This window comes from Urocitellus parryii, chromosome 5, assembly GCF_045843805.1.
Source record: "Urocitellus parryii isolate mUroPar1 chromosome 5, mUroPar1.hap1, whole genome shotgun sequence".
In the NCBI taxonomy this organism is placed as follows: domain Eukaryota; kingdom Metazoa; phylum Chordata; class Mammalia; order Rodentia; family Sciuridae; genus Urocitellus; species Urocitellus parryii.
The window spans coordinates 159,631,188-159,655,549 of NC_135535.1; the positions used below are offsets into that span (position 1 = coordinate 159,631,188).

At 38.4% G+C, this 24,362-nt stretch overlaps 2 protein-coding genes across 4 annotated transcripts in view; one reads left to right on the forward strand and one right to left on the reverse strand.

The window, feature by feature from the left end:
- Positions 1 to 8,700, reverse strand: part of Ascc1 (activating signal cointegrator 1 complex subunit 1) — a 95,553-nt gene extending 86,853 nt beyond the window's left edge. Inside the window, exons 1-4 of the mRNA XM_026405799.2 lie at positions 8,429 to 8,700; positions 6,322 to 6,466; positions 4,359 to 4,458; positions 566 to 663 (exon numbers count right to left, since the gene is read on the reverse strand). Coding sequence (XP_026261584.1) covers positions 566 to 663; positions 4,359 to 4,458; positions 6,322 to 6,433 — 310 coding nt within the window. The 5' untranslated portion in view covers positions 6,434 to 6,466; positions 8,429 to 8,700. The remainder of the gene's footprint in view (positions 1 to 565; positions 664 to 4,358; positions 4,459 to 6,321; positions 6,467 to 8,428) is intronic.
- Positions 8,241 to 23,882, forward strand: Anapc16 (anaphase promoting complex subunit 16). 3 transcript variants are annotated; one of them, XM_026405828.2, is made up of 5 exons: positions 8,241 to 8,363; positions 12,798 to 12,853; positions 13,823 to 13,989; positions 20,155 to 20,229; positions 22,280 to 23,882. In XM_026405828.2, the coding sequence occupies exons 2-5, from the start codon at positions 12,804 to 12,806 to the stop codon at positions 22,393 to 22,395; spliced, it is 408 nt and encodes a 135-aa protein (XP_026261613.1). In that variant the 5' UTR covers positions 8,241 to 8,363; positions 12,798 to 12,803; the 3' UTR covers positions 22,396 to 23,882. The 3 variants fall into 3 exon arrangements, with proteins under 3 accessions (XP_026261613.1, XP_026261615.1, XP_026261614.1); XM_026405830.2 differs by having other exon boundaries at positions 20,155 to 20,237; positions 22,280 to 22,394; XM_026405829.2 differs by lacking the exon at positions 12,798 to 12,853 and having other exon boundaries at positions 8,243 to 8,363.
- The last annotated feature ends 480 nt before the right edge of the window (positions 23,883 to 24,362 follow it).

Genomic DNA, 24,362 nt, shown 5'->3' on the forward strand with positions numbered 1-24,362 from the left:
TCCTTCCTAGTCTACAAAACAAGATTAAAAACCTTTATAGAGAACACATATTAAAAGGGTTGAACTGGGCCGGGGTTGTAGTTCAGTGGTGGTGCGTTTGCCTCTCATGTTTGAGACACTGAATTCGATCCTCAGCACCACATTAAAAATAAGGAAATACAAGAATGGTATTATGTCCATCTACAACTAATATATTTTTTTTAAAAAAGGGTTGAACTTTGTTTCATATTCTCTTATCTCACTGGTTTTTCTGTAGCTCTAACTTGAAACAATTCACAAATTCCATTTCAAGTTACCAAAGCATAAAAGAAATCTAATGCACAAGGACATCTGGAAGCTTCAGTTTATCAGCGCATGGTCAAGTATAAAGTCAAGGCCCTGGTATTAAATCTAAAGAAGGATGTCTATATCTCTTCTCATTTGGAAGACTGATACTGATCTATCATAAAAAGGCCAATTGCTACTGGATCCTAGAGAATAAAGTCCCTGAACACCTCAGTTCAATTACATTACTCCATTCAGGTGCAAAAGTGATTACAATCGTAACACACATACTGAGCCTTACCAATTTCTCCCTCTTGTCCAGGTTTAGGGATGCTAATAGAAGTTTTGGTCTCCATTTCTATTTTCTTCCTAGTGTCCCCTCTCTTTCCAACTATATGCCTGTAATTTAAAAAAAAAAAAAAATTAACAGAGGCAAATTAAATCAAAATGTTCCAAAATAAGAAATCCTAGCTGTTTTAAACTGTGTGACCAAAGATACTCTTAAAGAAAAATCCTTCAGTAAAAGCTCAATTTTTTATTATGAGTCATCTAGCTTCATAGAATATGCTACATTACACTCACTGGCAAAATGATGCTATCGCTAATACAAGATATAGGTACAATAACCATGCTCAACCCTTGTTTGCTGAAAATTAGATTCAAAATCTGGGTCTGCGGCACAATGAAAAGAATTCTGGCATAGTCTCAAAGGGCACTTTCAGCATTCAACGGGTCTACAATTTGAGGGAGTAGAATCTTGTACATTTTGGAGAACAAATTAACCATATTATGAGTTTGTCCTAAGGGAATTATCCTTGATTTATTAAATAAGAGTAATAAGCTTAACAAAAACAAGGTTCACCATTCAGGATAGATTCAAAAGCACAAAGAGTAAACACATGACCCTCAAGCTAAATTCATCATATAGACATGTTTTATTTAGGACATTTCATATTTGCAAGTTCTTGAGAAAAACTAGAAGACCTGACAACTCATGGCAACAATGGCCAATTCTCGAACACCCCCCTAAACAGGAGACACAAGCTATCATAATCCCCACCATTCCCTACAATCTTTCATTTACCCCACCTCTATCACTTACTGATTCATTTACTTACTTGTCTAGCCTCTTTATATAAATAAGTCTGACAACCTAGGGTTATCTTCTGGAGCCCATAGTAATTAGATGTGTCAAAGTGAATGAGACCATGGATCTCAGGAGAGAAGTTTCAGAATCTATGAAGTACTAAGAGACCATTCCCCAGGACCATAAGATTAAGGTAAAGAGCTCCCAGTTAACAACTTATTTCAACTTCTAAGATTTCATATGATTTCATTATACAACCAATACTATGGGTGACATATCCTGGTAGTAGAGGGTGTTGAACCTGGGGCCTCATACATGCTAGGCTACAACATTTTCTCATTAGTTTTTACATGGGATAACCAAGTCTAATTATTTCCATTAAGATCTACTCTGTTTTTTAATTTTTTCATTTGTTCTTTTTAGGTTTACATGACAATGTAAATGTATTTTGATGTATCATACATACATGGAGTATAACTTCCCATTCTTGGTACTCGATGTGGAGATTCACTGGTCATGTATTCATATATGAACACAAGAAAGTTATACCCAATTCATTTTTCTTCCTTCCTATTCCCATCCCTTCCCTACTCTGGTTTTATTATTTTTTGTTTTTGTTTTTTTGGGTTTTTTTTTTCCAAATAAGACATTAGGTTGTGGATGTAGCTCAGTGGGGAGCTCATCTAGCATGTACAAGGCCCTGGGTTCAATCCCCAGCATCACACACACACACACACACAAAAAAAAAAAAAATGAAGAAGCTTAGAAAGAGGATTGAAATTTCTTTAAACAAGCTCCTGTTTGTTGATATGTGGCTAGCAGACAAGCCTATTATAAACTGTAGTTGGCTGGAATTGTTAATAGTAGTTTAGACTTCACTACCTTAAAAAAGGAAGTAGGTGAAGTCAGAGGCTTTAGAGGGCTAGGTTTGTGGCTCAGTGGTAGAGCGCTCACCTAGCACATGTAAGGCACTGGGTTCTATCTCTCAGCACTACCTTAAAAAAATAAATAAATAAGCTGGGCAGAGTGGCGCCTGTGATCCCAGTGGCTCAGGAAGCTGAGACAGGTAGATCACGAGTTCAAAACCAGCCTCAGCAACAAGGCATTAAGCAACTCAGTGAGACCCTGTCTCTAAATAAAATACAAAATAGGGCTGGGGATGTGACTCAATGGTTGAGTGCCCCTGAGTTTAATCCCCAGTAACCCCCGCCAAAAAAAAAAAAAGGATTTAGCAGAGCCAACATCTGACCTAATAGGCAAGTCATCTAGTATATAATGAGGACTTAGAATATATAGATTCAAAAGATCAAGTTAGAATCAGATTTCTAAGGAATTTTTATACATCTTAGAGGTAAGACACATATACATTAAGACACGTGACACTGATTTTGTCAGGAAACTCAGTTACAATTTTGTAAAATCATGTTTCTTAGGGAAAAATGTTAGCATAGCCTGAAAAGAAAGGGAGGAGTCAGGGTTAGTTTTGGTTTCCTATTGGCCACATTCCAGAATTTAATCCTAAATAGGTATTTCAAAATGCTCTCAAGGTTGATGAAAATGAAACTATGCTGGTTGGCAATTAAGTGTATGAGTCCACATTTGTAGATCTCCTCCCAGAATAGATCTACTTCATTTGGTATAACACAGAAAACACAATAATAACTTATGTATGTCCTAGACCAGTTTATGTTCAAAGGTATAAGACCAAAAGTCAGCCACATGAGTTGACAATATTCTTTTTTTTTTAGACAGATACATTTTTAATACCTTATGTTATTTATTCATTTTTATATGTGGTACCGAGGATCAAACGCAGTGCCTCGCACATGCTAGGCAAGTGCTCTACCACTGAGCCATAACTGCAGTCCAAGTTGACAATATTCTACTAGTGGTTAATATGGAACAGAATATGGGCAAACATGCATGCAAGCAAGCACAGACTGCAGTGATCACAAACTTCCAAGCAATTTATAAAGATGATCCCAGGCGGCAGGTGCAGCTCTGTGGTAGAGTGTTTGCCTGGCATTCACAAAGCCCTGTGTTCAAGATTACCTGCACTACAAAAAGGAAAAAAAGAAGGGGCTGGCGATATAGCTCAGCTAGTAGAGTGCTTGCCTTGCATGCACAAGGTCCTGGGTTCAATCCCCAGCACAAAAAAAAAAACAAGGAAAAAAAGAAAACCCTGGAAAAAGCATAACAGTCATTTCACAAACATTAGGAGTTAATTGATCAGATATGTTCTTTCCCTCAAGAAGCTTCCCACCTAGTGAAGGAGACATCACATAGCACACAAATAAATGCAAACACAGATTGTGATAAATGCCATAAAGGAAAAGTAGAATTGTTATGAAAACAGTAGAGAAATCAATGTGGATGACAGGGATGACTTCTCTGAGGAAATATAACTGGGTGAGAAAAAGGAAAGTTTCTAAGGCAAAAGGAACAGCATATTCAAAAGTTCTAAGGTAGAAAGGAGAACTGAAGAAAACCAGATGGGTATAAGCCAAAGACAGGGAAAGAGTGGTATGAATTGAGACTAAAAAATAAGAGTCTCTTAAGTCATGCTCAAGATTTTGGCCACTACTCTAATTCCATCTTCAATGGAAAACCACTGATGGATTTTAAGCAGAGGTGGTAAAATGATCCTATCTTTTAAAATGATCATTCAATCCTCAATGTGAAAAACTGACTTGGAAGAGCAAGAACCAATGTGTAAAAACCAAAATGAGTTATTTTAAGAAATCCACAGGAAAGGCAGAAGGGTAGCAATGAAGACAATGATAAGTGGTAAATTCAAAGGATATTTAAGAGGTAAAATCAACAGGAAGTGGCAATATACATGGTATGATAAGATTAATCTATAATCAGGCCTTTGACGTTTTAGGACATAAAATACTATTTTATCATTAAGCAAACATGGTTTTAAATGTGGAAGATGAGAGTCAGCTTCCTGCTGAGTTTCCTGGAAATGCCACCCTGTGATCAGCTAGGGACTTCATTCACTCACTTGTAGAGCAGGCTGGGAGCACTCACGGTAGACCGGAATCCTTGCGGGGTCTGCTCCACCTCATAGGCATCACAGGGCTCATCAGCATACTCCATGGCATCTGCAGAGAAACCACAACAACTCTTCAGAAATGCTGTTGCTGCTTCTCCCCAGCTGTCAATCTCTCTCAGGATTTTAAAAACATAAAGCACAGGCACTAAGAATATCCCAACACATTACATCACAGAACACTGCTCTGATGGTCTTCCTGACCTGCTCTTATAAGAAATAAAAATGCTTTTTAATAAAAGACTATTTTAGGGGCTGGGGATGTGGCTCAAGCGGTAGCTCGCTCGCCTGACATGCGTGCGGCCCGGGTTCGATCCTCAGCACCACATACCAACAAAGATGTTGTGTCCGCCGAGAACTAAAAAATAAATATTAAAAATTCTCTCTCTCTCTCTCTCTCTCCCCTCTCTCACTCTCTCTTAAAAAAAAATAAAAATAAAAAATAAAAGACTATTTTATATCTGTCAGTCTTGGAACCTTATACATATACATACATATACCAGTATTTAACCATTTTCTCTTAAAAAGCTAAGACACAAAGGCTGGGAATATAGCTAAATGGTACAGTGCTTGCCTAGCAAGTGCAAGGCCCTGGGTTTGATTTCCAGTACCAAAAAAAAAAAAAAAGAAGAAGAAGAAAGAAAAAGAAAGCTCAACACAATAATCAATTTTTGTACTATTTATAATTCATATAAAATTCACTCTTTAAAGTATACAATTCAGTTGAGCACAGTGGCACATGCCTGTAATCCCAGCTACTTGGGAGACTGAGGTCTCACAAGTTTGAGATCACCCTTGGCAACTTAAGACGACCCTGGCTCAAAATAAAATTAAAATGGCTGAGGATGTAGCTCAATGGTAGGGCACTTGACTAGCATACCTGAGTTCAATTACCAGAACTGCAAAGTAAATACACAATTCAGTGACTTTTAGTATTAAGACACAGACTACTTCAGTGAATGAGACACTGGGAGAACTTACTCCATTCAGCCCAGACACAGGGAAAAGAGGAGGGATAAAGGAGATAAGGGCCTCAAGGATGACAAGGGACAATGGAGAGGATGAGAGAGCATACTGACCCTGAGACTTAGGGTCCAATGGAAAGGCTCATAATCCAAAAGGGAAAAGTCACAAAGCACTTCCAAAGGCCCTGTTTATGCATTAAATCCAAGCCCAAGGTAAACACCCTGAAAATATTTATAACCCATCTAAACTGTTTATTTCTTAAAACTACCTATATTAAAATAAAGTTAGTTGTAACTTTGGAATGGCCAATCTGTGGCTACAAAAAAGAAAAATAATAAAATATTAACAGCTAACATTATTGGTCACTGGACTAATCCTTTATGTATGTTCCTTTATTTTGATAATATGTATTACTTCACAGAAAAAGGAATTTAATTTTGTCACAGAATATTAGTGATTAATATTTTCTATAATTATCCTTTGTAACATTTAAGTCTCTGTACAAAGATTAAATATGACTTATGAACTACAACAAGAATGCCTCATGGGCTGGGGTTGTGGCTCAGCGGTGGAGCGCTCGCCTAGCTCATGCAAGGCCCTGGGTTCGATCCTCAGCACCACATTAAAAAAAAAAAAAAAAAAAATTGAAGGTATTGTGTCCAACTACAGATTACAAAAAAAAAAAAAAAAAAATTGCTCCTACAAGAGAGAAGGCATTTTTTTTTCCTTTTTTCTTTCTTTTTTTTTTTTTTTTTTGTGTGTGTATGTGTGCGTGCATGTGTATGGTAGGAACACCAGTTGAACTTAACCATAGCAAGCCCACAAGAAACCTTTGTTCCTGAACTTATTTTTTGTGGTGCTGGGGATGGAACTTAGGCAAGCTCTCTACCACTGAGCAACATCCACAGCTCAATACATTTTACTTCTAACCTGATTTAAGAATAACTACCTTGATAGAAATCTTCGTCATCTTCCTCATGTTGGTAAGTCTTCTCTTGGATAGGGTTCTTCCTGTAATTTCGTCCATCAATTGTTATAAGCTGTGGGCGCAGAACTTCCATGACACCTTCTCCAAATAATATTCTATCGAAATCCTGAAAAATAAATTACCATCTTATCTTTTTTTAGAAATAAAATCCTATCTCTATTTAATGGATCATTATATAGGCTTAAAAGGATATAATTGGGCATTCGTTCACAATACATCCTAAGCAAAAGAAATACTGATTTCCATTTGATTTCTCCAACAAAAAGTCAATTGTATTTTCCACACTATTTCATTTCATTCATGTCTCATTCTAGACAGCAAGGTGATGAGTGTATTCTCACCCCAAAAGTTATTAAAAGGCCTCTAAATACAGCCTGCTCATGACTTTGATTGATTTTTGAGATAGGGACTCACTAAGTTGCCCTAGCCGGCCTAGAACTTGCAATCCTCCAACCTCTATCTCCTGAGTTCATGGGATTACAGGTATGCATCTCCATAACCAGCTGTGCCCATGACTTTGAAAGAGAGAGGTCTCTTCATTACTTTAAATGAGTAAATTACAACCTTTTACTTTTATCTAATCATTTGAATATTGTAAATAAGAGAATGAAGGATATTTAACATACTTTTCTATGGAGGAAGGGCTAAGAACTTTTAAGGTACTAGAAATATATAACTATGCTTGTCAAAATATAACTTAACCAGCAGGCAGGGTGGTGTATACCTACAATCCTAGAAACTTGGGAGGCTGAGGCAAGAGAATAGCAAGTAAAGGCCAGCCTCAGCAATTTAGCAAGACCCTCAGCAACTTAGGGAGACCCTTTTCCAAAATAAAAAATAAAAAGAACTGGGGATGTAGCTCAGTTATAAAATGTCCCTGGGTTCAATCCCCAGTACAGAAAAAAAAAAAAAAAAAAGCTTAACCAATGTGTTTCTCAGATCAACACATTGCTAAGGAAAGGAATCCAATTTCTATAGGCCACTATCCAACAAATGGTACATAGCCTACCAAGAGCCAAGCTTTTAGTCACCACTGAATAAATCAATGATTTAGAAGGGGATGGGAATAATTTAGTGGTATAATATTTACCTAGCATGCCAGAGGCCATGGGTTCCATCCCCATCACCAGAAAAAAATAATAATAATTTCAGAAACAGAGGTCCCTTATGAGCTAGCTATGGTGAAGTTCAAACAGTGTCCCCACCACATGTAGCTTGGATGATCTCCCTCCCCCCACCCCACCCCCGCCCCCTCCATTTAGTTCGGATAGTCTTGAAGCCCCAAATACTTCAAGAGTTCCAAAGAATATTCATAATCCTTATTAAACACACTAATGCTCAGCCCAACCCTCAGCAAGTCTCTTTAATTGGCAGTCTGTTTACAGAGACAAGCAGAAGTTTTGTCTTGAGAAATAACACATAAAGTAAATCTAATTGGATGGAGGAGGAGGGTACATAAGTAGCAACAGTCCACTGATATTACACCCTAGTTCTGTATTCCCCTAGGCCTCTCCTCCACACAACACACACACACACAATGACTTCTCCACAGAGGTCGGCCCCTCAGACCCTGAGCTCTGGAGGAAGAGACAGGTGAGACTGCAAACTTGGCATCTACCTTTCCTGTACAGCCTTGGGCTACGTAACTGCTTAGAAGAAAGAGGGGAAATGGAGGTTTGGAGAGGAAGAGGGAAGCACGATCCTTCTGCAATACCGTTGGGGGGAGCCGAAGGCCAGAATCATAAAAAGAAACCAAAAAGAACAAGCGTGCCAAACCGAAGAAAGAAATTAGTGCTCGGGTTAAAGACCCGGAAGTGATCTCAGGAAGCTTGTTCTCGGCTTCTCTCCGCCCCGGCCACGCCCACTGCCGCGCGGGCGCGCGCACGCCGCCGCGGGCTCCCTCTGCGTGGGCGCGAGCACGCCGCCGTCTCGTCGTTGTGAGCGCGGCCTTTCTGGCTGGCCTGGGGGGCGGGGTTGAAGGGGAAAGTGCTAAGGCCGCTGAGGTAAGTAGCCGAAGGTTCGAGGGCCTTTGGGAGCTTGAGGGGAAGGGAGTTAACTTGGTTCCTACCTGCACGGACTAGAAAAATGGAGAAGATGGGAGGAGGCAGGAGACTGCCGCAGCGGGCGTGGAAAAGGAAATTTCTCCCAGGCCGAGAACGACATGCGCATGCGCCCCGAATAGTGGCGCCTGCGTAGTGAGGCAGTCGCTTGGCGTTGCTTATTTGGGACTCAGCTGGACTGGAAGCTTGGCTTGGAGTTAGCTTGGGAACCGCTGAAGTTCTGACCCCTCCCCTTTCCACCGCCTCTCTCGCCACTCCACCCAGCTATCGCTGTAGCATGTATTTGGTTTGTATCGTAATTAAACTGTTTTAAGTGGAATACAGTAGAAGGTTTTGTTGATGAATTTGACGATTGTTTGTCGTAATTTGCCTTTGAATTACAACAGGAACTTTTTTCACCTATTGATGAGATTTTTTTAAGGAAGGATCTTTTTTAAGAAAATAGGCATATTTCTGCAAGAAAACGTAGTTTATGAACTTGAGGTCATCCTAGTCTTACCTAAAAGTGAATGTTTAATCATGCTGTACTGTGTCTCCCAAAATGTCATTGCTTTCCTATGAGGATTTATACTGCTAGTAGCCCCAGCTTCCAGGATAGGGCCAAGTCCCAGGATACTTCGTCATCAAAATTTATTCAGCAAAGTCTTACAGTACACCCTTTGTGGGCCTGGCAGCCTAGTGGAAGATAGAGTAAATATATCTGCACAAAAAGAAAAAAAAAAAAAACATAATGGGCCAGCCCTCATGACACCAAGCTTCTGTGCCCGCTGCATAATGTTTGCTGAACTTCTTGCCCTTGTTCTGTAATTTGTAAATCATTACTGTTATTTATAAATCATTCATTCAGAAAACGCAATGATAGAGATTCTGTCCAGGTCTTGAGGTTAAAAAGTCAGTTCTTTACCTCGTTTCCAAATCACAGACTTCTTCCTAAGATCATGAATCTTAAAATGAAAGGACTGGGGGTTTAACTCAATAGTGAAGTATGTCATATGCATAATAGAAGACATTGTCCCTCTTTCTGATCTAGCTGTGTCTATATCAGATGGAGAGGAATAAAACTTTTCCCATAAATATGTTGGTACATAATATACAGTATGAACAACTGGTAACTAAATAGGAAAAAAAATGATCCAGGAGTAGAAACCCAGCAGCTCTGGAGTCTGAGGCAGGAGAATTGAGACTACAAAGACAGTCTCAGCAACTTAACAAGGCCCTAAGAAATTTAGCAAGACCCTGTCTCTAAATAAAATATAAGAAAGGATGGGATGTAGTTTATTGGTTGAGTGCCCCTGGGTTCAATCCCCAGTATCAAAAAAAAAAAAAAAAAGAAGAAGATTCAAGAGCAAATATCTATTAATTTTTTGATAGCTAATATTTATTTGTTTACTAAGCCTGAAACCATTCCAGTTGCTTTACATATTATTAATTTCAACATCTCTATACCATTATTGTTCCACACTACTATTGAAACAACTGAGAAATTTTTAAAAAAAAAAATTTTTTTTAAGTGATTTGTCCAGAGTCATGCAAGTACTTAGCAAAACCAAGACATGAGATTAGGATGTAACTCAGTGAGAAAGTGCTTGCCTGGCACGCATGAAGCCCTGGGTTCAATCCCCAGTACTACAAAAGAGAAAAAAAAGAGTGGCATCATGGTCAATTCTTAACCACTATGCTAAGTTTGCTTTCCACATGAAACATGATATATTAAAAAGCTGTTGCTTCAAAAATGTTACAGCAGATAAGCTGCAATGTCTCTGTGTTTCATTGTATCAGCTATAAAAAGAGGAAATTGGATTAGATGACCTTTAAGGAATCTGTTTCCTGTGAAATATTTAATTCATTCCCCAAATGTTTACTTAAATGAGCAACCACTTATTAGGCCACACATTATGCTTGATTCAGACAGATTAGTTAATGCCTGCCCTTAGAGAGCAGTTATAATCCAGGGTTTATTGTTAGTTTAACTTCCATTTATGACTTGCTGATGGCCTTCAAAACAACCTAGGAACTGAGGATGTAACCCAGTGGTAGAAAATATGTTTAGAATATGCAGGTCTGTAAGTTCATCCCCAGCACCAAAAACAAAATTTTACTTAGGACTGGGGATGCATGTCAGTGGTAGAACACTTGCCTAGTATGCATGGAGTCCTGCAATCTCCAGCACGCACCAAGAGCTCTCTCTCACACACACAAACTATATCTTTAGAACTAGAAATTGCTTAGGTGTATCTTTCCACCTCAGCAGAAAACTGCTTACTTAAAATTAGCCTTGTGCTAATTCTATGCCTCATTTTTCAACCCTGACACTCTAGTATATGAACTGATAGTAGTTCTAAGAAACTGAAATAAAAAAGGATAAAGAGGAAGTCCCTTTGATTATATTCAGTTTAGAAGTCACACTGTGTCTAGCTTTTGAAGCTGGCCTCACTCTGGCAGTTGCTTAGGTGCTCTGCTGAGCAGCTGATCTCAAAATATAAAGTATAAAGGTTTTCAACTGAACAGAGCATTTATCAGGGGAGGAAAAAGATTTACAATTTTAAATCTTAGGTGAGATATATAAACAGTTCACAGTGGGTTCTACTCTGAACAGATAGGAAACAAAGACTAAGCTACTCTCCAAAAGGTGGCTAAGTTGTCTTTATGCTTTATTTGAATCCCTCCAGGAATCCATTTAGAGATTTGGATCGGTCCATTACTGCTTAAGTTCTTTTCAAAAAGCATTTAAAAACTTTTTAAGCTATATTTTGACCCATTATGGTCCAAAGGATTGGATATGTATCTAACTTGGAAAGTTGTTGGCTTTATGGATGTGAATGTGAAAAATTATCAAAGCACAGAAAAAAATTTAAAAGTAATCTAGTAACAATATTAAAAGTAAAAAAATCATTAATCAGTTTACATTGTAATAGGCTGACAGTCTAATTATAGCAGTAGCCTTACTATTCTCATATTCTCCTGCAGCATGAATCAGTATTATAGACATACACTTAGAAACTAAGCTCTGCTTCTCTGACAGCCTTAAATCATCATCATAAAATTAAGGAAACAGCCAATATATCAGATAGAGTATATTGTTTTCCTTACTAGGAAGCTGGATGTTTTGTATAGATAGGATTTATATCAACATAGCATTCTCTCATTTTTTTTCTATTGTAAGTGCTGAGGTTTGAACCCAGGAGCTTCAAGCTTTCTAAACATGCACTTGATTACTGAGCTACAATCCCATTCTTTTTATAACTAGTAAGAAAGAAAGTCAATGAAAAAATATTCAACTAAAATTCTCCCCCCACCCCACATACTGCGGCTTGAACTCAGGGCCTGTACATGTTAGGCAAGCAGTCTATTACTGATCTGTTACTGAGTTGCTTCCCCCTGGTTTTCAACTAAAATTCTCTCTGACCATTGCATAGGAAAATCCATGTTTTAAATCTTAATTGAGTATTTTTTTTTAATTGGGCTAAAGTTCACATAACGTAAAATTAACCATGCCATGCACTGTGGTACATTCCTGTAATCCTAGCTACTCAGGAGGCCACATTAAGAATATTTCAAGTTCAAGACCAGCCTGGGCAACTTAGCAAGAGCCTGTCACAAAATAAATCTTAAAAAGGGTTAAGGTGTAACTTAGTGGTAGATACTTGCCTAGCATGTGTAAAGCCCTGGGTTCAATCCCAACTACTCAAAAAAAAAAAAAAAAAAAATCGGGCTGGGGTTGTGGCTCATCAGGATGTAAGATATTATGTCCAACTGTAACTAAAAAATTAACATTTAAAAAGAAAGTCCACCAATAGCCGAGTTGTTTGTGAATTTTTGTTGGTTTTTTTTTGTTGTTTTCTTTTTTGTTTTTTTTTTTTTTCTTTCCCCCCCCCATTATTTTAATTTTCATTGTTATTAATCTTTTTTTTTTTTCCTTTTTTTGAAATAAGGTCTTGCTATATAAGGTCTTCCAGGCTGGCCTGGAACTCTCAATTCCCTGGTCTCGGAGTGGCTGGGACTACAGGCACATACCACCACACCTGGCTAAAATCATTTTTTAATTAAATACTAGAACGCCACTAGCCTGTGGCTATGTTGAAATTTTAGTTAACAATGAAAATATAATTTTCAGCCACATTTAATTTATACCCACAACATGTGAGGTTAGTGGCTACCACACAGAACAGTGCAACAATAGAACATTAGAACATTTCCATTACAGCAGAAATTTCTATTAGCATGGTGCTAGATCTTTTTTAGAAAGTATCACTTTAAGGTCAATCACCAGTATCACAAAATAAATAGAAAGAATACACTTTAGAATCTTTGTTAAAATGGCACAAGCTTCTGTGCAAAGAGTTCTTGTTTTGAATATTTGTTGTTTTTCTGTTTTAGTTGTCGATGGACCTTTATTTTTATTTATTTATATGTGGTGCTGAGAATCGAACCCGGTAAGTGCTCTACCACTGAGCCACAACCCCAGCCCTCATTTTGAACATTTTTAGGAAGCCATGTATTCAGTACAAAGTACCCCATTTACATTTGGATGGAGGGGGAGTGGAAGCTGGGGACTGAACTCAGGACTTCACACATGAGTACTTCAGTCACAAGCAATCTCCCCCAACCCTTTTTATTTTATTTTGAGACAGGGTCTTGCCAGGTTGCCCATGCTGGCCTTGAACTTGGGATCAGCCTTCTGACTAGCTAGGATCACAAGTGTGTGTCACCACACCTGGCTTCATTTGAATTTTCTGATGAGACATAGGATTAAAATGCACAGCTGCTATGGTCATAAGGGCCAGGATTTCCAGGATCATTTTCTGAGCTATTTTGTTCCAGTTTTGGGACGCCACCAAGTGATAAATTCAGGTATTACATTTGGATTAAAAGATTTTTTTTTTTTAATTTTGATGAAAGTGCCAATGTGTATTTCCTAACCAATTTCCCTTCCCTGGGAACAGAACACAGTGTTTTCTGGAATCTTGTTTGGAAAATTTTATGAGTGAATTTCTTGGTGTGGCTTGGTCAGGATGTATCCAAGACAAACTGTCCTATGGAAGATGATTATTTTAACCTCATAATTTATTTGCTCAGTCACATTTTTGCCTTGGCACTGCCATACTACCCTTTCTTAATTTATAAATTACCTTCAGTCAATCTCAAATGACATAAATAGTTTGCTAATGATAGGAACTAATTGGTTTAGTAGACAGAATATTCTAAAGCATATTTTTACTTCAAAACCTGCATGAAATTTTGGTCTGAGGTTTCAATAAAAGGTTGTTGGAAGTAAAGAGGATAGAAAAAAAGGAGAGCTAATTCTTTACAAAATTATATGCTGATCCTTGTGGCAGTTAGAGTGAAATGTTGTCAGTCTCACATCCATAAACTTGCCAATTGCTGTTTTTCTTTCTCTTCAGTGAAGTGAAAATTCTACTAGAGGAAATGGCAGCCTCTTCATCCTCCTCCTCAGCTGGTGGGGTCAGTGGAAGTTCTGTTACTGCATCAAGTTTCAGTGTCTCAGACCTTGCCCCACCACGGAAAACCCTTTTCACCTACCCCAAAGGAGCTGGAGAGGTGTTAGAAGGTGATCTCATGCTGCTTTTTGCTGAATAACTGGATTCAGACCTGCAATGAATATTAATTGGAAAGAAGCTTTTAAGTAGATTAGAAATGAATTTGCCCTGATTTCAGCTCTACATTTCATCTCTCTTCCACATCCCAAAGTAATATCTTCCAACACAAATCTTGTTCCAGAATCAGAATTTGATGCTGAAAAGGACTTTGGAAAGCAGGGAGGTCATCTAGAATTCTTTAGATCCAAAAACATTAAATGATTTGGTCCTGTTAGAGGCAGAGTCAGCAGGGAAGCCAGGAATTCTCAATCTCCCTCTCCAGTTTGCTTTATCTTGGCCCCTGTCCTCTTCCCTATTGTTAGTAAGTTAGGTATATTTTTTTTCCTAGTGTAATTAATCTACAGATAGATTAGCCATACCAGAGAGGTTCTGAGACAAAATAAAAACTGATACACTACTCTTAGGTGAAGATGGCTTCCCTGTCCCACTGTAGGATACTGCAGTGTAGTTTTTCTACAACCAGAGACAGATTTGCGTGCAGTCATCCTCCATCTTATTCAGCTCACATTTGCAAACTGGCTTGTCAAGATAAGGACACAGTAGTCATGAATCAGCATGGGTAACTGGAATTCTTGAGATTTCCATCACTTTAGGATCAAGACTAATAATTCTTTATAGGGAACTTAAAATTCCCCCATGGAGCTTATTTAAAATGCACTTTGCTAGGCCAATTTTAGAGATTCAGAATTAGTCTAGCACATTTTTGACCAACATTTAGAGCCTTTCCTTGAAGGTAATCTTCTCACCATATTTTAAAAAACATTGGCAAAGAACCTACTAAGGACTCAAAATCTACTTGAGTCAAGCAATTTGGTGCTTAATTATATGTTGATCTTTTTTGCTCTAAATCTTGCATATTTATATAAATGTATTTTAAGTTAACCTTGGAATTTCTCTGAAACAAACTATAGTCAGGAGCCAGTTTGAAGGGGGTTCTTTATTCATTTATATCAGAAGTGATAAAAAGCAAAGTTTTGGATTAAACCAGGCCAAACACTATAGCTGATTCTTTGTTTTTTTATGGTGCTGGGGAAGAGGCTTTGCACATGCCAGGAAGGCACTCTACTGCTGAGCTATATCCCTAGCAAGTCAGAGCAAACAGAAGAATCATTTATGACAGGAAAATATGGGAAGACTCCAGGAGCATTAGGCTATCTAGACTTGTTGAGGTTCTGATCAGTAGTGAAATAAGTGACCTGACCAGGCCATGCATATGGTGAGATGTGTGTACTTAGGCTCTTGCTTTTTCATCATCTTTATTTGTGTTATGTTAGGACCTGAGCACCTCTAATCCTTGCTACTCAGGGGCTGAGGCAGGAGGATCACAAGTTCAAGGTCAGCCTGAACAATTTAGCAAGACTCCATCTCAAATGAAATAGGAAGAGCTGGGGATGTGACTAAGTGGTAGAGGGCAGGCTTACCATATGCAAAGCCCTGGATTTAATCCTCAGGACCACCACAAAAAGAAATACTCAATGTAGTATCACCAGTCTGATTGGAGGAGCCTGAGATGTGGTATTCAGGGAATTTATCACAAAACAAAAAGTTGAAGGCTCTTAAGTTGCTAAATCAGGGGCTGGGATGTGGCTCAAGCGGTAGCGCGCTCGCCTGGCATGCGTGCGGCCTGGGTTCGATCCTCAGCACCACATACAAACAAAGATGTTGTGTCCGCCGATAATTAAGTTGCTAAATCAGTTTTATAAAAGTAGAAGATAAATCAGTGCTTAAAAATAGCACTCTTAAGATCATCTTAAAGTCATTTAAATTCTACCTACAAGAGGAATTTTAATACAGGAGGTAGCTCCATAGTTTCAAAGCTATCAGCATGCACCAGATTATGTAGAAACATTAAAGAAGAAAAGCTGCTGAGCTTAGTCTGAATGTTATTTTAACAAGTTATAGATCTATCCATTCTTACTGCTTTGTAGAGGAATATGTTGGGTTTTGTTTTCTTTCTTTGTATGTTTGTTTGTTTGTTTTGGATTAAGAGGATTGAACTCAGAGGCTTGACCAGTGAGCAGGTATACCCCCAGCACTTTTGTTTTGTACTTTGAGACACGGAGGGTCTCACTAAGTTGTTTAGGGCCTCACTTAGTTACTGAGGCTGGCCTGAAACTTGCAATCCTATTTCAGCCTCCTGAGTTGCTGGAATTATAGATATGTGCCACCATGCCCAGCTTGTGTTGGGTTCTTTTAATTTAGTCCAAACTCACAATGCAGTTGTAGTTCTTCTTAGCTTTTACATTACACCACTAATCTTAAAGCTGTTTACATTTTAAAACAGACTTAAATATCAGAACCAGGCACAATGGTACATGCCTATAATCCCATTGCCTGGGAAGGCTGAGGCAAGAAGATCACGAGTCAAAACCAGCCCCAGCAACTTAGCAAGGCCCTAAGCAACTTAGCAAACTTGTCTCAAAAAGTTTTTTAAAGGGTTGGGGATATTGCTCAGTGGTTAAGCACCCCTGGGTTCAATTCCTGGTACAAAAAATCGAAAAACCAAAGGGCAATCCCTAAACTATCTGGGCCAATTCAAGCATAGTAAATTAAAGAGTACATTCATCCCTCAGAATCCACAGGAGATTTGTTCAAGGACCACTGGCACCTCACTCCCACACCCACAACACACCTCCTCCCTACCTCCCACTTAAATACACCCCACCACTGTGGATTCTAAAATAGCAGATACTTGAATCTCTTACATAAAACGTAAGCTATGTACATATAACATTTGTACATCTTCCAGTATAGTACTTCTAAGTGTGGACTGGTTAGCATGTTAGATTTTGAAGCATTTCTATCATGTTTATAGATGATATTATTTTGCAGTTAATCTAACATTCATGCAGGAAACCATTCTTCTTAAAATTGTAGAAAAATAAAATAGTAAAGATTGCCTGTAAAGAGTAAGGAACAAAAGTGTTAGGAGATGAGGTCAAATGCTGTTTATAATTTTTTTAAATATTTTTTAGTTGTCAGTGGATCCTTTATTTTATTTATTTATTTATATGCAGTGCCGAGGCTCAAACCCAGGGCCTCAGGCATACCAAGCAAGCGCTCTACCACTGAGCCACAACTCCAGCCCACTGTTCACACTCTTAAGTTGAGTTTGCCATTTCATTCCCCCAAGTCTATAATAATAAATTCAAATAACCTGTAGTTAACCTTGAAAATTAACTTTTTTTGGAGCATCAGCTCTCTGATAACATACACCCCGCATGAGCAGGGTGGCTAATATTATCCTAACCCAGTTATTAGTGAGCAAATTAAAGACTGCCTTCCAGTCCAGAAGTGGCTATATTTTAGTGACTTTGTTGGCCACTGAAATATAAACTACCTAGCGTTGTCTAATTTCCTTCTGGTGAGGTAATATTCTTTTAAATGAATTTGTTAGCATCATATTTATTGGAATTAGTGATATAGTATTAGACTTGGGTAATTTACAGAACTTCTCACTATTTATAACCTCTGCTTGTCCATGAAGAGAAAAGCAGATGTATTTGCTACTTGGAGTTTTACAAAGGATTTGATTACAATTTCTAAATGGAAGACAGATTGCCCCAGGCTGACTCCTCTCTGGAGGAATTCCAAGCTTTAGATTGGTACAGATAGCACATGTAATGGGATATGGCTAAGAAGCAGTGGGCTTTGGTTAATATAGAGCTGCAGATCAACAAACGTGTGTTTCATAGGCATTTAATATGGCAGAGTGATATGTAAGTACCATTTTGAAAGATAAGCTTATATCTTTTTGCTTTGAAATTTATTACCAAGGAAAATATGCAAATGTTATAACATAAGCATTTTATCCTAATAACATCTATGATTAAATACAAGTGGGAGGTAGCACTTCCAAGAGCTTCTATACACATGTTGGCTTGATTATTACACCTGGTAATTCCCACTACCTTGTGAAAGACCCTAAAGTTCAAGATCAAATCACCTGGGAAGTAAGCTCTACTTTCTTTGCTCTTTTTAAAAAACTTGAACCCGGGTGTACTGGTAACTGGTACATACCTGTAATCCCAGTGACTTGGGAAGCTGAGGCTGGAGGACTGCAAGTTCCTAAGCCAGCCTGTGCAATTTAGCAAGACCCTGTCTCGAAATTTTAAAAGTGCTATGGCTAGGGATATAGCTTGGTGTGGAGCACCCCTGGGTTCAATCTCCAATACCACCAGGGGGAAAAAAAAGAGGGTGGCACAGAAGAAAAAGAAAATATTAATTATTTTTAAAAAAACAAATTGCAGGACTGGGGCTAGAGTTCCGCAGCAGGGCACTTGCCTAGCATGTATGAGGCACTGGGTTTGATCCTCAGCACCACATAAAAATAGACAAAGGCATTCTGTCCATCTACAACTACAAAAAAAATATTTTTTTTTAAAGGAGAGAGAGAGAATCTTTTTTGTAGATGGACACAACACAATGCCTTTATTTTTTTTTAATGTGGTGCTGAGAATCGAACCCAGGTCCTGCCCGTGCTAGGCGAGCACTCTACCACTGAGCCACAATCCCAGCCCCTACAAAATAAAATTTAAAAAACAAATTGCATCATTGATATCAAATGTTCACAACAGTTCTTCTTCCCATAGTGGAATTCGTAGTTAGGCACTGTATGTGCCGCCAAGTGCTCTTATCTTCAGGAGAAGAAGAAAAAAAATCAACTCAGTGATGTCGTCAGCATGCCTAGATCTTTAAACTGGATAGTCCAGGGCAGGAGTGTAGCTCTGTGGTAGAACATCTGCTTAGTAAGCATGAGTCCCCAGCACAAAAAAAAAAAGGATAAATAAATAAATAAGGATATTCATCATAATATTCAGTCAATTAAAATGAAAAAAAAATTGCTCTGTTTAATTTAGGCAATCTACTTACAAATGATTTACATTCGACCAGAGACGTGCAGAGGGAGGGGAAGGAATTGTATCCTATATATTATACAATATGTGAATTTGCAGAATGTAACTCTCTGAAGATAGTGTACATCCTAAGAATTATACTGTCATTTCTTTCTTTTTTTTTGGAAATAGCATTGGAAGAAAGCCCTCCTAGTTGTGTGTTCAAACTAAATGGAGACAATATCTGTAGTTTTTCTCCTTGATACCATGACTTCTGCAAAGGTTTGCCTGTGTGATACTCAGCATAAGGCTAGAATATGTGTTCGTCCTCTCTCCTTGTCACTTAATACCTGACCTGCACAACCAGTTCGTGATTGATGGGTGAATGGTTGACATCTAGTAGTGCTGGCACGTACTGCTGCATTGAAAAAGACAGCAGTGCCCTCTCTTTCCATTTGTTTTACAATTTTTGCAAGAAGATATATACTCCAAGTGGTGTCCACTGCCCTTTAAAAAATCTACTTTTCCTACGTGAAATATATTTCTCTGGGGATATGTTTTGCTGAATCAGCCTTTGCCACAAGGAATATCATGAACTACCAATGTTTCCCAATCATCTTCCAAGTACTGTGGTGACCAAGTTAGCCACCTCCTCATTGGCAGTTCTTGGCACCAGTACAGTTCTAGGTTCTGAACTTGCACCACACTCTTATCGTCATCCAAATTACAATGTTCCCGTTCAGTTGGAAAATCAAGGTTACAATTTGTGTTTACAGAATGAAAATTCCCAGCAGTGTTTTGATGTAATTTGATATATTAAAAATCAACAAAGATTTTTCCCTCAGCTTTGTTTTTTAGAATGAAAATGATTTGGAGTTTGGGTGAAACTTTGTATTTTGATAGCACAGGTGCCACACGGCCAAATGTGTCAGCTGCAGTGTTTGCCTGGTGTACAGAAGAGAACATTAAGAAACTTTCAGGTTGGGAGGAGGGAAATGTTGACTAGGACATCACACTGAGGTTTCTTGTTTTTGTTTTTTTAAATACTATTTTTAAACTCTTAAACAAGTAGAGGGACCATTTTAGCATCCTAGGTATAGAAGAAGTAGCTTTTATAACAGAGCAGTGTTAGTTCTAAATGAAACACAAATCCTCTTTGTTAACCCTGAAAACTAGACCTTGAATGTAAAAACAGGAAAAGAATGGACAGGTTTACTTGGTTCATCAAAATTCATAAAACCCTTAGAGCAGACTAAAACCATTTCCTCTTTTTATTTGTAGATGGCTCTGAGAGGTTCCTTTGTGAATCTGTTTTCAGTTACCAAGTGGCATCCACGCTCAAACAGGTGAAACATGGTAAGCACGTGAGTATCATGTATTTGACTGTAAGAATAAATTTACTGAGGGTGAGGGAGGCAAATTCTTAAAAGTCAGTATGCTGTAACAAAACTTCCAAACTCAGAAAAAATTATTTAAGTGGACTTTCTATATGAAAGAACATTTCAAGGTCTTAGTTGTCAGACAGAATGTCCCATTGAAACTTGAAGTCAGAGGGGTTGGTTCTCTAGGGAAGTCAGTGCTTCCTGCTGCTCTTGTGTTGCCTTTCCCTTTCCTTTCTGAAACCTTTTACTGTTGTCCTCCACGGTTACCCTCTTCAACTTCAAGCATTTAAGTGTACCTCATGGTCTACTTGGACTCTGATACCCGTATAGTATGATTTCTGCCCCATCATGCCTCACCAAGCCTTCATTATACATCAAGGACTGTTCCCCCACCAGACCATTTCTCCATGGAAAGCATTACATAGGGGAGAAAGCCATAGTTGTCCCTCCCTCCAGAACTGAATCACTATGGCATAGAGGATGAGTACCTTTTTTTAGAGCAAGGCAGAGCACTGTACCTGTATTCCCAGCTATTTAGAAGGCGAAGGCAAAAGGATCAGAAGTTTCAGGCCAGCCTTGGCAAAACTTAGCAGACCCTGGCTGAAATTAAAATTAAAATTAAAAAAATAAAAAGAACTGAGATGTAGTTGATTGTTAAAGCATACCCAGGTTCAATCCCTAGTTCCACACACACAAAAAAAAAAGAAAAAGAAAAAACAGGGTTAGGGATATAGTTCAGTGGCAGAGCACTCACCTAGTATGAATGAGGTCTTCGGTTCAATCCCTAGCACCACAAAACAGCAAAGAACAGGGCACAGCTGAGCATAGTGGCACTTGCCGATAATCCCAGCTCCTTGAGAGGCTGAGACAGTAGGATCACAGGATTAAGGCCAGCCTCAGCAACTTAGCATGAACCTTACTCAAAAAAGTAAAAGCAAAAAGGTCTGGGGAGGGCTAGGATTGTGGCTCAGTGGTAGCGCGCTCGCCTAGCATGCATGAGACACTGGGTTCGATCCTCAGCACCACATAAAAACAAAATAATGTGTCCACCTAAAATTAAAGAAAAAAGAATAAATAAATATTTTGAAAAAAAAAAAGTCTGGGGATAATATATATAGCTCAATGGTAAAAACACCCCTAGGTTCATCCCCAGTACTGCAAAACAAGAGCACATACTGAAAATGTGATGATTGGTTTTGAGGGGATTTTTTTGTTTTGTTTTGTTTTTCATAGTACTAGGGCTAGAACTCAGGACCTGGCACTGGCACAGGCACAAGGACATACCACTGAGCTCTATCTCCAGGCCTGTGACAATTGTATTGAAAAATAACTTTTAACATTATAAAAAAAAAAAAAAAACTTTTTAGAAAATGAATAGAATAAGTAATTGGTCACTGAGGATGCTTATGGTGTGGAATGAAGAAGCGGGGTGAGAGTGTATGAACCTTAGCATAACATCAACAAGAAGAAAAAAATGCCACTGAGCCACATCCCCAGCCCTATTTTGTATTTTTTTATTTAGAGACAGGGTCTCACTGAGTTGCTTGCCATTGCTGAAGCTGGCTGTGAACTGGCAATCCTCCTGCCTCAGCCTCCCAAGTGGCTGGGATTACAGGCATGCACCATCACGCCCGGCTTGTTTTTTTTTTTTTTTTTTCTATTTTTTAAGATTAAAGTTTTCTTGGTGGTACACCCTTTAATCCCAGCCACTTGGGAGGCAGAGGCAGGATCATCACAAGTTTGAGTCCAGCCTCAGCAACTTATTGAGATCCTGCCTCAGAACTTAAAAAAATAAACAAAAGAACCTGGAGATGGATCTCAGTGGTAAACCACCCCTGGGTTCAATCCCCAGTACCAAAAAGAAAAGTTTTCTGATCAACATAAAGAGACCCCATTACTCCTGAAACATTGAAGGGGAAAATCCAACTAGAAATTATTTTTAAACCAGTCATCATGTTGGTGATTAGTGACAGTGTCATGGAAAGTGCACTGTTGTATAGTAATATTTCCTTCACTCTTTACAGATCAGCAAGTTGCTCGGATGGAAAAACTAGCTGGTTTAGTAGAAGAGCTGGAGGCTGATGAGTGGCGGTTCAAACCCATCGAGCAGCTGCTGGGGTTCACACCCTCTTCAGGTTGATGTTGCGAGGATGTGCTGGAGGAGCACAGCCAGAGCAGAGCCACAGAGACAGCTTATGCAGCCGCTCAGATTCACAGCTGTATCACCAAACTGCTAAATCCCATCCATACTTGGTTTCCCTGTATCTATCCATGGCCAACAAATACTTAAATATGTGATCTTGCAGGGAAAACGTTTATTTGTTTAAAAAAGTATTGGGAATCGGATTAAGACAATCAGTTTCAGAGAACCAGAAGGTTTAGGTTTAAAAGATATTTATAAAATTTTCACAAGCCAAGTAGGATATGTGCCAGAATTAGCCAACTACATGGCATGCGTTCTGTCTGTCATATAGTGCCTGGAAATTTTCACCAGTGAAGTCCAAGGTGAGGATCTATAGTTAGACCTTTCTGACCTAAACATTTTTTTTCACAGATGAATGTGATTTCAACTCAGGACCTATCCAAATAAGGAATTTTTAAAAATTTTTTTCTTTTTCCTATTTTAGACATCTGAGTAGATAGATCCTACTTCTTTCTAACCCTTTCTAGACATACTGGCAAAAAAAAATTTGTGTTTTTTGAATATTGCAACACTTGTAAAAAATAAAACAGTGAGCAAAATCCTTTTAGACACAGAAATCCTCCATTCAGCTCATTGGTAGATTCAAGCAATTCTGTAGCAAATCCTTTGAAAGAGCTCCAGATTGGTGTTTTATCCTTTCAAAGTCTAAGGGATTTGGGATAGGGAAAAGAGGTCAAATTACTTTTTACAAGAATCTAAATGGTAGATTTGCTTTGCTTCAGAGATATTTGTCTTTGCAGAAGGGTCTGAATTTATCTTATCAGTATCTGAGTAGGTTTTTGTACCATGATAGAGGAAAACCTGGAAGGCTAAGAAGTGGAGTTTTGTTTTGTTTTTTTGTTCTCCCATGAAGAATGATTGGAAATGTTTTTTGGTTTTTTTAGGATCCCAGTGTCTACACTGCACAATTAAGGGAATCATTTATTATTACAATGTATACATATTTTGCCTTAGCATTTGCTTTTCTCTTCATTAACAACTTAGACCTGATCTTCTTAGAGTTGCTTAATTATAAATAAATATAATCCCAGGAGCAATTAACCTTAATCTCAGGAGTTCAAAATTTTGTTTAATACATGCTACCTGACGGGGAGGTGGTAACTTCATTCAGTTGGTAAAGTCTAAGCCCAGTGAAGATGAAGACCTACTCATGGTCACATAACTCAGGCAGAAGAAATACAGGAACCTGGGATAAATCAGAGTTGCTTGATAGTTCAGCTCACTAATCTTGACTCTAAAGCAAATCAGAGAACCACAAGGAGCAGTCCACAAGCTCTCCTTTTTACCTTATTCAACCAAAACAAGACACATGTATAAAACCAGTTGTTTCCCTGCAGTACTCTTAGCACCAGTCATCTTGCTGATAACTAGGGAAAAACTAAAAACTAACTTGCACTGTAATAAACCTTTAAATCAGAACTTCATTGACAACTGGGAAGTAATCACTTTCTTATTTCATTTGTGTAGCTATGCAGGACAGACTCTGCATCATCCAATCTTTACACTTTGGTATTTGAACTTTTTTTTTTTTTTTTTTTTTTTTTTTTTTGGTACTAAGGATTAAACCCAGGGGTGTTTTAACACTGAGCTACATCCCAAGCCTTTTTTTTTTTTTTTTTTTTTTTTTTTTGAGACAGGGTCTCACTAAGTTGCTTAGGATCTAACTAAGTTTTGAAGGCTGGCCTCCAACTTGTGATCCTCCTGCCTCAGCCCACAGGTTGCTTGGATTACAGCAAGCCCAGCAGTATTTTGAGTTTTTTACAGAATGTCTCCTAAGATGGATATTTCTTTGTATGACCTTAACAATTAAGGAGATCTACAGGGTGCAGTGGAACACGCCTGTAATCCTAGCAGCTCAGGAGGCTTAGGCAGGAGGATGGCAAGTTCAAAGCCAGCCTCAGCAA

Bases quoted from the DNA above. Each gene is read 5' to 3' on its own strand.
- Anapc16 (XM_026405828.2), top strand. From the start codon at position 12,804: ATGGACCTTTATTTTTATTTATTTATATGTGGTGCTGAGAATCGAACC. The intron at 12,854-13,822 runs GTAAGTGCTCTA...CTTTCTCTTCAG, and splicing joins GGTGCTGAGAATCGAACCCG to TGAAGTGAAAATTCTACTAG. The intron at 13,990-20,154 runs GTGATCTCATGC...TTTTATTTGTAG, and splicing joins AGCTGGAGAGGTGTTAGAAG to ATGGCTCTGAGAGGTTCCTT.